This window comes from Telmatherina bonti, assembly GCF_933228915.1.
Source record: "Telmatherina bonti genome assembly, chromosome: 21".
Taxonomy (NCBI): domain Eukaryota; kingdom Metazoa; phylum Chordata; class Actinopteri; order Atheriniformes; family Telmatherinidae; genus Telmatherina; species Telmatherina bonti.
Window position 1 is genome coordinate 20,503,729 of NC_136630.1, and position 13,572 is coordinate 20,517,300.

The 13,572-nt window shown below is 39.1% G+C and overlaps 1 protein-coding gene across 1 annotated transcript in view; it reads left to right on the plus strand.

Moving 5' to 3' along the window:
• Nucleotides 1-13,572, plus strand: part of trrap (transformation/transcription domain-associated protein) — a 76,529-nt gene that overhangs the window by 15,013 nt on the left and 47,944 nt on the right. Inside the window, 13 exon segments of the mRNA XM_079260488.1 lie at nucleotides 50-310; nucleotides 553-714; nucleotides 905-1,001; nucleotides 1,202-1,323; nucleotides 2,983-3,153; nucleotides 3,474-3,542; nucleotides 5,564-5,683; nucleotides 6,092-6,211; nucleotides 6,518-6,682; nucleotides 6,899-7,080; nucleotides 7,558-7,756; nucleotides 12,197-12,325; nucleotides 13,245-13,511. Of these exon segments, the coding sequence (XP_079116614.1) occupies nucleotides 50-310; nucleotides 553-714; nucleotides 905-1,001; nucleotides 1,202-1,323; nucleotides 2,983-3,153; nucleotides 3,474-3,542; nucleotides 5,564-5,683; nucleotides 6,092-6,211; nucleotides 6,518-6,682; nucleotides 6,899-7,080; nucleotides 7,558-7,756; nucleotides 12,197-12,325; nucleotides 13,245-13,511 (2,064 nt within the window).

Below are 13,572 nucleotides of genomic sequence, written 5' to 3' on the forward strand. Positions count from 1 at the left end.
ACTTGCTGTAAAGGCAGTGTATTTATGAGTGTATTAACTTTTCACAAAGGTGTCAAATGGGGCTGTGGCCATGGCTAAGACTACCCTGGAGCAGTTGCTGGTACGCTGTGCCACTCCACTGAAAGATGAAGAAAAGGCTGAAGAGCTGCTGGCTGCCCAGGACAAATCTTTTCACATGGTCACCCATGACTTAGTCCGAGAAGTCACCTCCCCGAACTCCACTGTCAGAAAGCAGGCCATGCACTCCCTGCAGGTGCTTGCCCAAGTAACCGGCAAAAGCGTTACGGTCATCATGGAGCCACATAAAGAGGTGAAACCAAAAACTTTTTAGAGTTAATATTGAATACAGTTTGGTCAGAGGTACTTCAAATAGAAAGTCATTTCCTGGCCCAGACGGATGCATTAGGAAATAATATTTATTATAAGATTTATTATAATAATAAATGTTTTCTAGTAGACTGGCTCACTTTACCAGTGCAATGTTGTTTTTTAATGTAATGACACTTCCTGAAGCCCCCTGTTGATGACTTTTTTTTTTTTTTCTTTATTTAGGTTTTGCAAGATATGGTTCCTCCCAAGAAACACTTGCTGCGTCATCAGCCTGCCAATGCTCAAATCGGCCTAATGGAGGGAAACACCTTCTGCACCACCCTGCAGCCCCGTCTCTTCACAATGGACCTCAATGTCATGGAGCATAAGGTGTTCTACACAGAGGTATGCAATGCAGAGACATTATCTTTAAATGGATTCTTATTCTCTTGAGTAATGACACGGTAAATGATAATCATGTTTCATTTAAACAGTTATATAGTGCATAAGCTTAGAATCTACTTTGGACTTATTCATATTTGACTTTTGTGTTATTTAAATTCCCTCTTGCTCATTTGTCTTTCTCCCTGTCAAGCTGCTAAATCTGTGTGAGGCAGAGGATGCTGCTTTGAAGAAGCTCCCCTGTTACAAGAGTCTTCCTTCTCTGGTTCCCTTGCGGATTGCTGCTCTCAGTAAGTAGGCTTTGTTCTGATTGCAAAAGTTTAAAACATGCAAGTTACTCTTCTTTTGAGTCAGTTACTAGACCTATTTAGTAACACTGAAAGCTAACATGTTAGAAGAAGCGCTGCAGATTATTTCTGACTGTGAGCTTCATTTCTTTTGCACGAACAGAGCAAAAGTGTTGAATTTTAATTTTCATCTACCCGACCAGATGCTCTGGCAGCCTGTAACTACTTGCCACAGTCCAGGGAGAAGATCATTGCTGCTTTGTTCAAAGCACTCAACTCCACCAACAATGAGTTGCAAGAAGCAGGCGAGGCTTGCATGAGAAAGGTCAGTGTGATACCTTGCATACTTTTTATGTCTTGTTTTTTGAAGTAATTTAATCATAATGCAAATTAATTCATTTTACACTTGAAATTTGTTTCAATGCCCTAAAATAGTAAGTTTGAAGAAATGTGAAGGGTTTGTTTTTGCTACAGATTTTCTAAAAGGTTAGGTTAATTAGTTACTCTAAATTGTCCCTTGGAGAGAATGTGAGCGTGACTAGTTGTCTCTTTGTGTTGGCCCTGCGATGGACTGGCGACTTGTCCAGGGTGTACCCTGCCTCTCGCCCAAAGGCTGCTGGGATAGTCTCCAGCTTCCCCGCCACCCTTGATCAGATTAAGCCGTTCATATAATAAATGAATGAGTTTCTAAAATGTGATTGTCAAATGGGGCTATACAAAAGACTATCAGACAATATTTTTGTTAAATTTCAACACACCGGTACCATGGGTTTGTCTTAAGAGAGATTGTGCTTTGAAATTTAGATGTATTTAATACAAATACAGTTTTTAACCAGCTTTTCATGTTTGTTTCTTCATGACACAATCTTTATGGTTCCTTTTTATTAACAATTGTTTTGTTTTTCCATTTAGTTGAATTGATTCAAGTTTGATTTCCATCTCGTAGAAAGCTCATTACCTTGTTAGATCACTGGATCGAACAGTAACTGTTGTAAATATGAATTGGTCTGTAGTATCAAGCTATTTAGTAACGTACACAAATATCTGGTTAAAGCTTTTAAATCTTTTTCAGAATGACTTTTTCCTTTTTCCCCTGTGACTTATCCATCTACTTTTTCACTCTTCGGCTTGCAGCCTTTTAATTTTTCTAGGTACTGGTGCAGTTCATTATCTTGTTTATAGTTGTTTTAACATTTAACATTAACAAACATCTATGTTAGTCCTCCCCTTACCATATGTGTGTACCACTTATCTTCATACAAACTTTCCTCAGCTTTATCTCTCTGTACCCAAACAAACTCTTCTTCTATTCATCAAAGTATCCATATAATCTTAGATCCTATCCATCGACTCCAACCTTCGTCCTTTTTTCCATTTTTTCCCCCCAACCACTGTCACTCCTCTTCACGATCCTGTAATATTTTTTCCTCTATTTTTCTTTCCATTTTTTGTTCCCTCCGTTCTTTCATCTCTGCCCTGCTAGCACTAATGAGCGTTGCCATGGTTAGATCGATACAGGATGGAGTGTTTGTTCTCAGTGCTGAGAGGAAAATGAATGTGGCTGCCATGCATCATTCCCCTCTGTCTGTGTGAGGGTGTGCGTCATCACTGTTTGGTTGGCCTGTGTTTCGGCACTCAGTGTCCTTATTCGAGTGACCATAGTTGTTTTAATAAAGACACAAAGGGCAATAAGCAGCTCACTGACTGGATAGCATGTTGGAAAATAAAATGAAAGAAATGAAAAGATTTATTTCCTTCTAATTTTGGGGGAAAAAAAACTTTGATCACTGATCTTAATTTTGGCATGCTGTAGATAAATTGAATGTCTGATTTGAATATGCATATAATTACAGCTCAGATGTCTCAGAACAAGCTAAACTTTTATCAACAAAGAATTTAGTTATTTCTACAGTCTTTATTTTGGAAACTATAATCTGCCTACATAAGCTTTCCTCCGTTGTGATATAAATGTGCTTTCTTGCAGTTCCTAGAGGGAGCTACTATTGAGGTGGACCAGATCCACACTCACATGCGGCCATTGCTGATGATGCTCGGCGACTACCGCAGCCTGACACTCAACGTTGTGAACCGTCTGACATCCGTCACGCGTCTTTTCCCCAACTCCTTCAACGACAAATTCTGTGATCAGATGATGGTGAGAAACTTGCAAACTTACTGTTTGCACCAACTTTTTCTTTTTTACAGCACTTATTAATCACAGTACCAGCATGGCTTGCCATTTACCGACTGTTTAGTGGTAGCGCCTCCCATGCTAATAATGATTCCCAATCAAGCAAAGTTTTGTGACTAGGTTTTGGATCACAGGGTGAAATTTTTTTAAATGTATTACTTGAATGTCTTTGGGAAAATATTGTTCCCCATCAGTTTACTGCTCTGTCTTGTGAACTAAAAAGACATGCGAAAAACACGCATTGAGATAATGTCAATGTTACTTTTCTGTCTGTCTTCCATCAGCAACACTTGCGGAAATGGATGGAGGTTGTTGTGATAACGCACAAAGGAGGCCAGCGCAGTGATGGCAGCGTAAGTAAACACATTTGTTCATTTGGTCCCAACACTGGTTTAATTTAATGCAAATTCAAACGTTTTATCACTCACATCTACATAACGTGTCCCATGTCTTCTGTTTTGTATTTATTCAGTCTTACGTTTTCTCATTATTGCGCAGACATTCATGGCTAGCTGGTACCCATCAGTCAGCCTGTCTGCTGATGCAGCTTTTGTTCAGCTGATCTGCCATAACCAAACCAAATAAGACTCAATGAAAAATGAGAGAAACTGCTCCTTATACTTAGAAAGCTAGACTTGGATATATACACCCTCTTTGTGTGGCCTCCTCCCACATGAGTTGTGAGTGCCCATATTTCAATCAATGATTAATTAGGCGCCAGACAGGCAGTGGTGGGTCCAGCACTGCGCCTCCTCATTATCTCTCCGACAGATAACCTTGTAATGGCAAAGAAAAGGTGACAGAGAGAGGAAAATACAGCTGCCGCTCCCTCATTGGCAATTTCTTTGCTCCTGTCTCTTTATGAGGGTTCATCCTGACTCATCTCAAAATTGTGTGTTTAATTAGATGCAAATTGGCCTTTTGTCTTTCCTGCCCTTCGATTTGTGGTCTTTGTGCCCGTTGACAGGAAGGCTGGCAGTGACAGTAAAGGCAGGGTCAGGGAGTCAATTAGCTTATCCTGATGAAGACAAAACTAGGGACGAAGGACTGGTGCAGGGTGGAGGTGAGGATTGTGTACGTTGACATCAAGGTGTTGTGACAATAATGAGAGGAACACGGAGGGGTGGTATCAATAGGAAGACAAAGGAGTTTTGGCTGGAAGAAAAGGAAGTTATTTTAATTTGAGCATAAAGGTTTACCCACAGTCACGTTTTGTAGTCTTGTCTTAACTCCAGTCAGACAAGTGGTTCTGCTAACTTTCCAATATGAATTCTGCCTTCTTATTCACACAGTGCTTAGAAAAGTTGTCTGTATGGTCACTTGGAGGTCATTTCTGTCTGTTTGTCTTTGGTCACCCTGTCTTATCTGCTCACACTTCATACACACACACACACACATACTGTACTGCTGACTCTGATCATTGTCTCCCGTTCTGGTACAGCCTGCGTTGGAGGGTGTTGAGGTGAGATGTGACCTGGTGTTGCGCCCTCTTGTTAGTGACTTTCTGTCAGTGATTTAAACTTTGAACCAATGTTGTGCTGGTGAATTAAACCTTTGTTGTGGTATTGGTGGACTTGCCATGTATTTCTGTGTCCATGTGTCTGTGGTCTTTTTCAAGAATGTTATTGTAACTTCAGGCTAACTCTCTTCTGACACTTTGGCTGTTAAGTATTGTCTAATTCTCCAGCTTTTTCTTTTGACTTCTGCACACCCAAAATATTGATAACACAAAGTTTATAACAATGACCATGTACATTGTCCTATATTTGTTTGTACCATGTTAGAATTAAAGCCTATAGCTCATGTGAGCACGGTGCTTTGCGCTGTGGTCGTGGGCTGGGATATACTTGCTATTAGTGTCCATGAATATCATGGCTGCCATGTTTTCCTAATATACATTTGACACAAGTTCGCGTGGTATCGCGTCTGGAGGCTTGTGTGGAAATGAGGCGTTCCTGCAAACAAGAGCGTGAACATGAGGTCAGAGGTAAAGTCAATGGTGAATAGATTTTAAGAGCACCTCCTGGGATTTGTGACAAACTTGTGCTCTAACAATGGGTAACAAATTAGTAAACTATTGTTTATGGAGAAAAAAAAAAAAAAAAAAAAAAGAATGTGACAGTCCAAGTCCTGTGTATTTCTCCTTACGTTGACCTGAGTGTTTTGGTGCATTGTGCTGCAGCAAGACCATGCAGAACATTGATAGCAAGTATTTACCAACCCTATTAGGATCAAATTTACATCCTTGCGTTTCCGCAGTGGCTTTTCATCAAAACTTTAATATTTACATTTTTGTCACACCTGACCAAGAGTTTCATCCATTCCTTTGTGTCCCTTGTTGTGTTTCCTTTGATTTTTCTTTTCTTTTCCACAGGAGATGAAGATATGTTCTGCCATCATTAACCTTTTCCACCTGATCCCGGCTGCACCCCAGACTCTTGTCAAACCTCTTCTGGAGGTGGTCATGAAGACAGAAAGAGCAATGCTCATTGAGGTAGGACCTCCACTTCACCTTAAGATGGATTTTTATTGGTGGTTTTACATTCAAGGCGGTTTCTTTTAGGATAAGAAAAGACCACAGAAGTGCAACAACCTAAGAGCAATGAAAGGCTGTTAGGTTTTAATGTCATGCTTCAGGAATGACAGGAATAAGCTGTTCTGGTGACCCAGAGTTTGTGTTAGTTTGGCTTTTTTAAGTTGTGTGTATTAAGGTGAATGGGGCATAAATAAAGAAGTTGGCATTAATTAACTCTCACACTAGAAGAGACAAGCCAGTGGCTTGATGATAAAAATACACTGTTTTATTTTAAACACTGTTACAGCTGTTATCACGTTTTATTTATCTGGTTGTTTCTTTTATAACTTTTCTTTCTCCTTCCTCACTCAATTTGCCGGGAACCAGGCTGGCAGTCCATTCAGAGAGCCTTTGATCAAGTTCCTGACACGTCACCCATCTCAAACGGTGGAGCTGTTCATGATGGAGGCCACACTCAACGACCCCCAATGGAGCCGAATGTTCATGGTCGGACAATAACAACTCTAAATAGTCGTCTCTTTTAGTGTTTTTGTTGATGAATTTGCCATTAAAAAGCATTTTGTTTTCTGTCTGCCACTGTAATGGTCTATCATCATGGATGTATTCATCGTTCTGAGGCTCAGTCATTGTATTGAAGCTAAATTGAGATGGATCACACCTATTAATTCCCCAATTACTCATTTAAATGTGTCGTGTAGAGCTTATGCTTAATTCAATAAAAGTACTTCTCTCTAGTTTTATTATGCAAGTATTTTGCGGGATAATTACAGTTTCTGTATATGTTCCACACAGAGTTTTCTAAAGCACAAAGATGCCAAGCCACTCCGAGATGTACTGGCCTCAAATCCCAATCGCTTTGTCCCCCTGCTTGTTCCTGCTGGCACTGCAGCAACAGTTCGACCTGGATCTCCTTCCACCACCACAGCCAGACTGGACCTGCAGTTTCAAGCCATCAAAGTATGCACAAGTGTATTACAATTATAGAACACCGAAGCTTCTATATATAAGAATGTCTTTGTAGTTGGAAGTATGACAAAAACATAAAAACTTACTGTCATTCAAAATGTTAAAAAATGCTCTGAAATTTGATTGATTATCTCAACTCTTTTTTATTTATTTATTTATTTTTTTTTAAATTTATTTATTTATTTTTTTTTAACTTTATCTGTTTAGATTATTAGCATCATAGTGAAGAATGATGAGGGTTGGCTAGCAGGGCAGCACTCCCTGGTCAGCCAGCTTCGACGAGTTTGGGTCAGTGAGGCTTTTCAGGAAAGACATCGCAAAGACAACATGGCTGCCACCAACTGGAAGGAGCCCAAACTGCTGGCCTACTGTTTGCTGAGTTACTGCAAGTATGTTGATCTGATCAAATCATTACGTCTTCTTAAAGTCTAAAGTTGACATTAGACATTAAAAATGTTGTACGGGGCCTAATAAGAAACTCTGGCCTTGGCCCCATATGGTCATAAAACATTGTTTAAAGTTGGTATCATTTTTATCTTTACTTTAATAACTTTCCAATCATAAATAACCTTTCCAGCCAACCTTTCTCTGCACTGAGCACTGAGAACACACTGGATACACTAAGCACTCAGCAGATGTTTACTGCAGACCTTGCAATTAACCCTGCGACACTCCAGCCAGTAATTTGAGTATGTGTTAAGTCAACGCTCCCTATTGATGAGCAGAAACAAGTACAGAACTTATTACCAAAGTAACATTTGTGCGCATCTAAGAATTATTTTGACTATTTTTTTATGATAATTGATATGGATATAGTTTTCACTGTGCATTTAAACACCTTGTGACACAACGTGTGTTTTCAACAGGCGCAACTACTCTGAGATCGAGCTGCTGTTCCAGCTTCTACGTGCTTTCACGGGTCGCTTCCTTTGCAACATGACCTTTTTGAAAGAGTACATGGAAGAAGATATTCCAAGGAATTACTCCATTGCCCAGAAGCGTGCCCTGTTCTTCCGCTTTGTTGAGTTCAATGACCCCCACTTCAATGATGAGCTTAAAGCAAAGGTATGTTACCCATGGTGCCAGTCTAAGCAGGAAAGTTTGACTAAATGCTGTAGAAACTTACATTTTCCCAGTATGTTTTGCAAAAGCCAACTATTGTTTTGAAAATATTAAAGGCATGTCTACAGATGTAATCATGACATTTAAAGTTTATATAAAGAAAACGTTCACCAGCTGCATGCGGGCGAGACTGTAAGCAAGAACAATTTTCTGATTTCACTTACTGAGCAACAACTCTTGTTGTTCAGTGCAGTGTTAGTATGTTGTAATGCAGATGTTAATGCATGTGACATTAGTGGATAATTAGGCACTTAAATATGCATCCATGTCAGGACCTCTTTCTGTATAATCCTGTGTCCTGCCACAACCAGGGTTTTGCAACAAGACTGCAATTTGCAAGTGAGGAGCCTTTGTTCAAAGTATTATACAGAATGCTTATATAAAATATTATGAAGTACGCTCGTAAGGTTATGGCTTGGCAGGCTGTGCGAATGTTACGTGTATCATGAGCAGAACAGAAAATGTAACAATTCAGAAGGAATCGGCAGATAAAAGCGGGAAGTGAGATGCGACCTTGTATCAGAGGAAATTGCTTGAGTGCTGCACAAATGATTATCAGTTACTGCATCAACTGCGAGTAGATTAGGTAGAAAGCCACGAATGACAAGAAAATTACCACACAGACACACAAGCTAAGTCCACAACCATGATTCCAAAACTTTCCAATATGATGGTTGTATCCACAGCCTTTCCACAGGTGAGCTTGGTCTGTTTTATTTCATATAACAGTTCTTTGGTTTATCAAATCATATGACAAAACCTTTTTTTCTCTGAGATCCACTGTTTTTTGTGAAACTTTCAGGGTTTTTTTGTATATACCAGAACCAAGTTAAACCTTGGTACAAGAGAGGTTTTTTGTAAAGAAATAATGTTTAGTAGGGGTGGGAAATCGATTAAAAAAAAAAAACAAAACAAAAAAAACAAATTTAGGGATTTTTTTGCATGACAATTTATAATCTAATTTTTTGTAAAAAAAAAAAAAAGAAAAAAAATCAAACAAAAAAAATTTTTTTGTCATTTTTTTAAAATTGTTTTTATTAATAATTTTACTTGTCTTCTTGGGCATTTTATAAGCAGAATGATGGTCTGGCTGCTGTGTTGATTTTTTAAATCAAGAAAAATGACTAGTAAAATAAATTTTGTACATATTTTGTTATAATAAAAATAAAAAATTACTAAAAAAAAAATCAGCAATATAGAAGAATTGTGAGAACTGCATTTAAATCGAATCAGCACCCAAAAAATGGGAATCGAATCAGGACGAAAGCATATCGACAGAGCCCTAATGTTTAGTAAATTTGAAAGGATGTGTCAAGCCAAGAAAGCATCTTGCCAGGGTGAGCTGTTTCAAACTAGCACCATGCACTGCTGTGCATTTACGTCTTGTAAAGCCCCTTAAAATAAGACAATACTTAGATGAATATTTTAATTTCAAACAAATTAAAGCAAAACCAAAATGACAGTGCTGCTGTGGATACTCTGCTGTTTTTGCAGCCTTATAAAAAGTAGATCATCCATAAACTTGTTCAACCTCACACTGGATTGTTCTTTTCAGCCTTTCCTCACCTTACTTACTTTTCTCCCCCCTATTGTGGGAATGCTGCATTCAGGGACCTGATCTATGTGACATTTATGGTTGGCGTGTTTTGCACCAGAACAACTGTGATGGAGTCTGGAAGGTCGTTTTGTCTGTTCGGATCCTCAAAGGCTCACAGATGACTGCCTCTGTCCTCTCTAGCTGACCTGCTGCTGCAAGAATTGCAGTCAATGGGGTTGCTTTTTAATTAAGCTCAGTCTCCCGCACACAGGCAAACACAGACAGGGGGGTACTCGCGCACGCATTTTGCACAGCTGTAACAGCCGCATAACCTGGCTCAGAAGAGCAACAGCAGTGCTGTTAAGCACAAAACGGGTCAGTGGGGAAGGCCTGGCCTGACACACAATGGCACACTGCCAAATGGCTGCGTGGTGAAAACACTTGACCGCACACACAAAAAGCTGACACATTCACCCAGACCTCCCAAATCCAAGGACATATTGCTGTGTTTTTCCACTCTGCTCCTTCCACAAATCTTTTTTGCTTGTTTATTTAGTTTGTCTTGCTTTCAGTGACATATGGACTGCAGATATAAAGACAAATGAGAGTATAGCCAACTCATTTCAGTGTATATTTCATGAACAAAATCCTGAAATAAGTATTAGTTTAGTGTGCCCACCCCCCCCTATCAGAACTTTGTCCCTCTTGTTTTTCGTTCCCCTTAGTTATCCTCTGCTGGTGTGCAGCAGATGTTAGCTGTGACACAGATTAATAGACAGAATATGTGTTTTTGTGAGGATGTGTTTGTGTTGATTGGTGTATGAGTCATACACATGAGAATGAGTGTGGGTGTTGCCTCCATTGACATTAATTGCCTGTATCATTTTCCCGGAAGCATTCTCTGGAAGCATAATATCACAGGAAAGTGTGTGTGCTTGTGTGTAGGCACATTTGAGGTTTGCTGGGAAGATGGATAGAAAACCAGCTTTTTATTTACCATCACAAAGGTCTTGGAGGACATTTCACTTTGGTGAGCACAGAGAAGTGTATGTGAGAAGAAGGAAGGAAAGAAATGGCAGAAATGAGTCATCTGTGTCAGGCTGGACTTTTTTTCTCTTGAGTATGTAAACAAACCATTTTTGACAAATCCTGATCACACTTCCAACAGGTTCAGTCTTCAGTCAGGAAATCATATTGGAAATTAAATATTTGATTTTTTTCGCTTCACGATTTAAAAAAAAAATTTCTTTTGTTAAAAAAAAAATGTTTTTTTTCTCTCTCTCAAATAAATAAAGATGATCCATGATGAAATTTTTTTTTTTTTTTTTTTTTTTTTTTACTTGGGCATTATAGCAGCAGAGTGATAGTCTGGCTACTGTGTTGTTTTTTTTCTTCATTAAAATCAAGAAAAATGACTCACAAAAAACCTTTTGTACATTTTTTTTTTTTTTTAAAAATCTACAAAAATCAGCATTATCGAGGAATCGCGAGAATCACAATTTAAATCAAATCGGCACCCAAAAAATCGGAGCAAATTGAATCGGGACAAAAGCGTATCGTCACAGCCCATTTCAGTATGGTTTCTCCTTCTGGTTCCTTCATGACAAAACAATGAACTGATCTTTCCTCAGTACAGATGAAAATCAACCTGCATTGTAAAGTTGAAACAACAAATGTATGTTTTTGATTGTGTGCTTTAAATGTATTTGCTGAAAAATAATTTTTACTCTGACTATGGGGTTAACTGTAACAATATTTCAGGAAAAGCCAGTAGCAGGAGCTAAAGATACAAAAATGTACAATGAACATTGTTGTGACTATAATAGTAACTTTTTAACTTGTAGTTAGCATTTAGAGTTTTGTTGCTAATAGTAATTTCCATACCAACCTGATGTGCTTTCTATACACTTACAGCCATGTATCTTTTTTGTGTGAATTTCACAGGAATAAGATGCATTTTCTCAAATTTAAAATTTTGTTGAAATTTATGAATGGGAACCAGCAGAAGCAGATCTCAGCAGCACAGATGAGATAACTCACAGATGAGTTGCTGTCAGAGCCGTCATTAATGGCATTTGAATTATACATCATTATCTTTCAGTGACTGATGGCGGAGAATTTATGGGAATAGTAGCAAACAGAAGAGTAGCGCTTATTGCTTTTATTTGTGTCTTCATTTTGGAAGTGTGTCTGAGTCCATCATTTATGTTTTTTCTTTTGCTCGGTGTGTGCGTGCGTGCGTGCGTGCGTGCGTGCGTGCGTGCGTGTGTGTGTGTGTGTGTGTGTGTGTGTGTGTATGATGTGCTAATAGAGAACTTTGAGCATATGCAACTAGAGCTCATTTTCCACTGAACAATGCAGCGCCTTGTTGATGGATTGAATGAGGGTGTTCATTAATAGATAGCAGCTTCTTTAATAAATGCAGTCGTTAGCTGTGTTGTGGTCGGGTTATTCTCCATTTTATAAGCTAATCAGGGCTTCGTTTGCAGTCCTTGCAGAGTTCAACATATGTGTTTTTTCTATGATAGTGTGTATTTTGCCAGAAATGCTTACAGATAAAGATTATTTATTATAGTATCCTTATATAAGAATTTAAAATACTTTCACTGATGTGCCATGCAGAGCAGGGGATGTTCAGATCTTTCTTTTTGTAGCTTTTGTAAGACCAAACCAGTCTTTCCACTAATGAGATTATCTTTTGTCGATGGTTTGCTATCTGGGAAGTCATCCATTATAATATTGGTTAAGAAGAATCAGGATTGTAAATCCCTCTTTGAACAGTGGAAAATAACTAAACCAGGGTTGGTTTCTTATCAGTGAAACCTTTTTTCCTCCTTGTCTCCCAGGTACTGCAGCACATCTTGAACCCTGCCTTCTTGTACAGCTTTGAGAAAGGAGAAGGCGAGCAGCTGCTTGGACCACCCAATCCTGAAGGAGACAATCCTGAGAGCATTACCAGTGTCTTCATCACAAAGGTACATATGCACACATGTACTCGCATATCCAGGCATTCTGCCTTTGTTCTAAGCATCTTCTTTACTCTCAGAGAGCTTATTCTCTCTTCCTTTTCAATTACATGATGATTTTGTGTCTTTCTGTCATTGCCTGCTGCCTTTCTTCTCATGATCATTTCATATTCTAGACCCAGTCATCAACAATTACATCCCACTTAGACGGGTCCTTCTTCTCTCATGTCCTGCACATAATATGCAATCATGTAATTGTTGTCATGTTATCTTTTTCTCCTTCTTTACTTTGTCCTTTATCTGTCTTTGTTTGTCTCTCTTCCTCACGCCACATCCCATTGGTCGTTCTATCATTACAGTTCATCCATCAGGCCAGACTATAATTTCTGGTGTAAATGTCACTGTGTGACTGTGCTAAAGGTCAGCATGTTTGTTTGTGCTGTAGCAGGTCTCATCACTGACTAACACCAGTCCTAATGGTTGCTAATGGCTCCTCTATGGTCTGGTTAAAACTCATTTCCTCCCTTACTTCCATCTCTGCCTCTCACTGTATGCTGTCCTCTCTTCTGTCCCTACTCTCCAGAGAATTCAGAATATGACTGGATTTCATTAGGGTGATGTCAGAGGGTTTTAATGAGATGTGTATATATATGTATATATGTGTGTATATATATATATATATATATGTGTATATATATAAAATACATCTTGGGAACTTTGGCTTTTCAGATAGGCAACAATTTGTTTGTATAAAATATTTTATTGTCAAGTTTTGGGTATTTTTCTTTGACTAAAGAACATATTTTTATCTGTTTTCCCACCAACTAAAAGCTGTTTTTGTTTTTGGTGATCAAAAACTCCCAAAAGATCTGCTTTTGCTCCTTCTACTACCGGTTTTTAATGCTTGTCCTTTTCTCCTCTCTCTAAGGTTCTGGACCCGGAGAAGCAGGCAGACCTGCTGGACTCGCTACGGATCTGCCTTCTGCAGTTCTCCACCCTTTTGGTTGAGCATGCGCCACACCATATCCATGACAACAACAAGTCCCGCAACAGCAAATTGCGGCGCCTCATGACCTTCGCATGGCCATGCCTTTTACCTAAAGCCTGCGTCGACCCTGCCTGTAAATACAGCGGCCACTTACTTCTGGCCCACATAATTGCAAAATTCGCCATTCACAAGAAGATTGTCCTGCAGGTGAGGAGATCAGAAAAGGGAGGAAACAAGTTCAGTAGAGCGTGAGAGTTACACATCATGG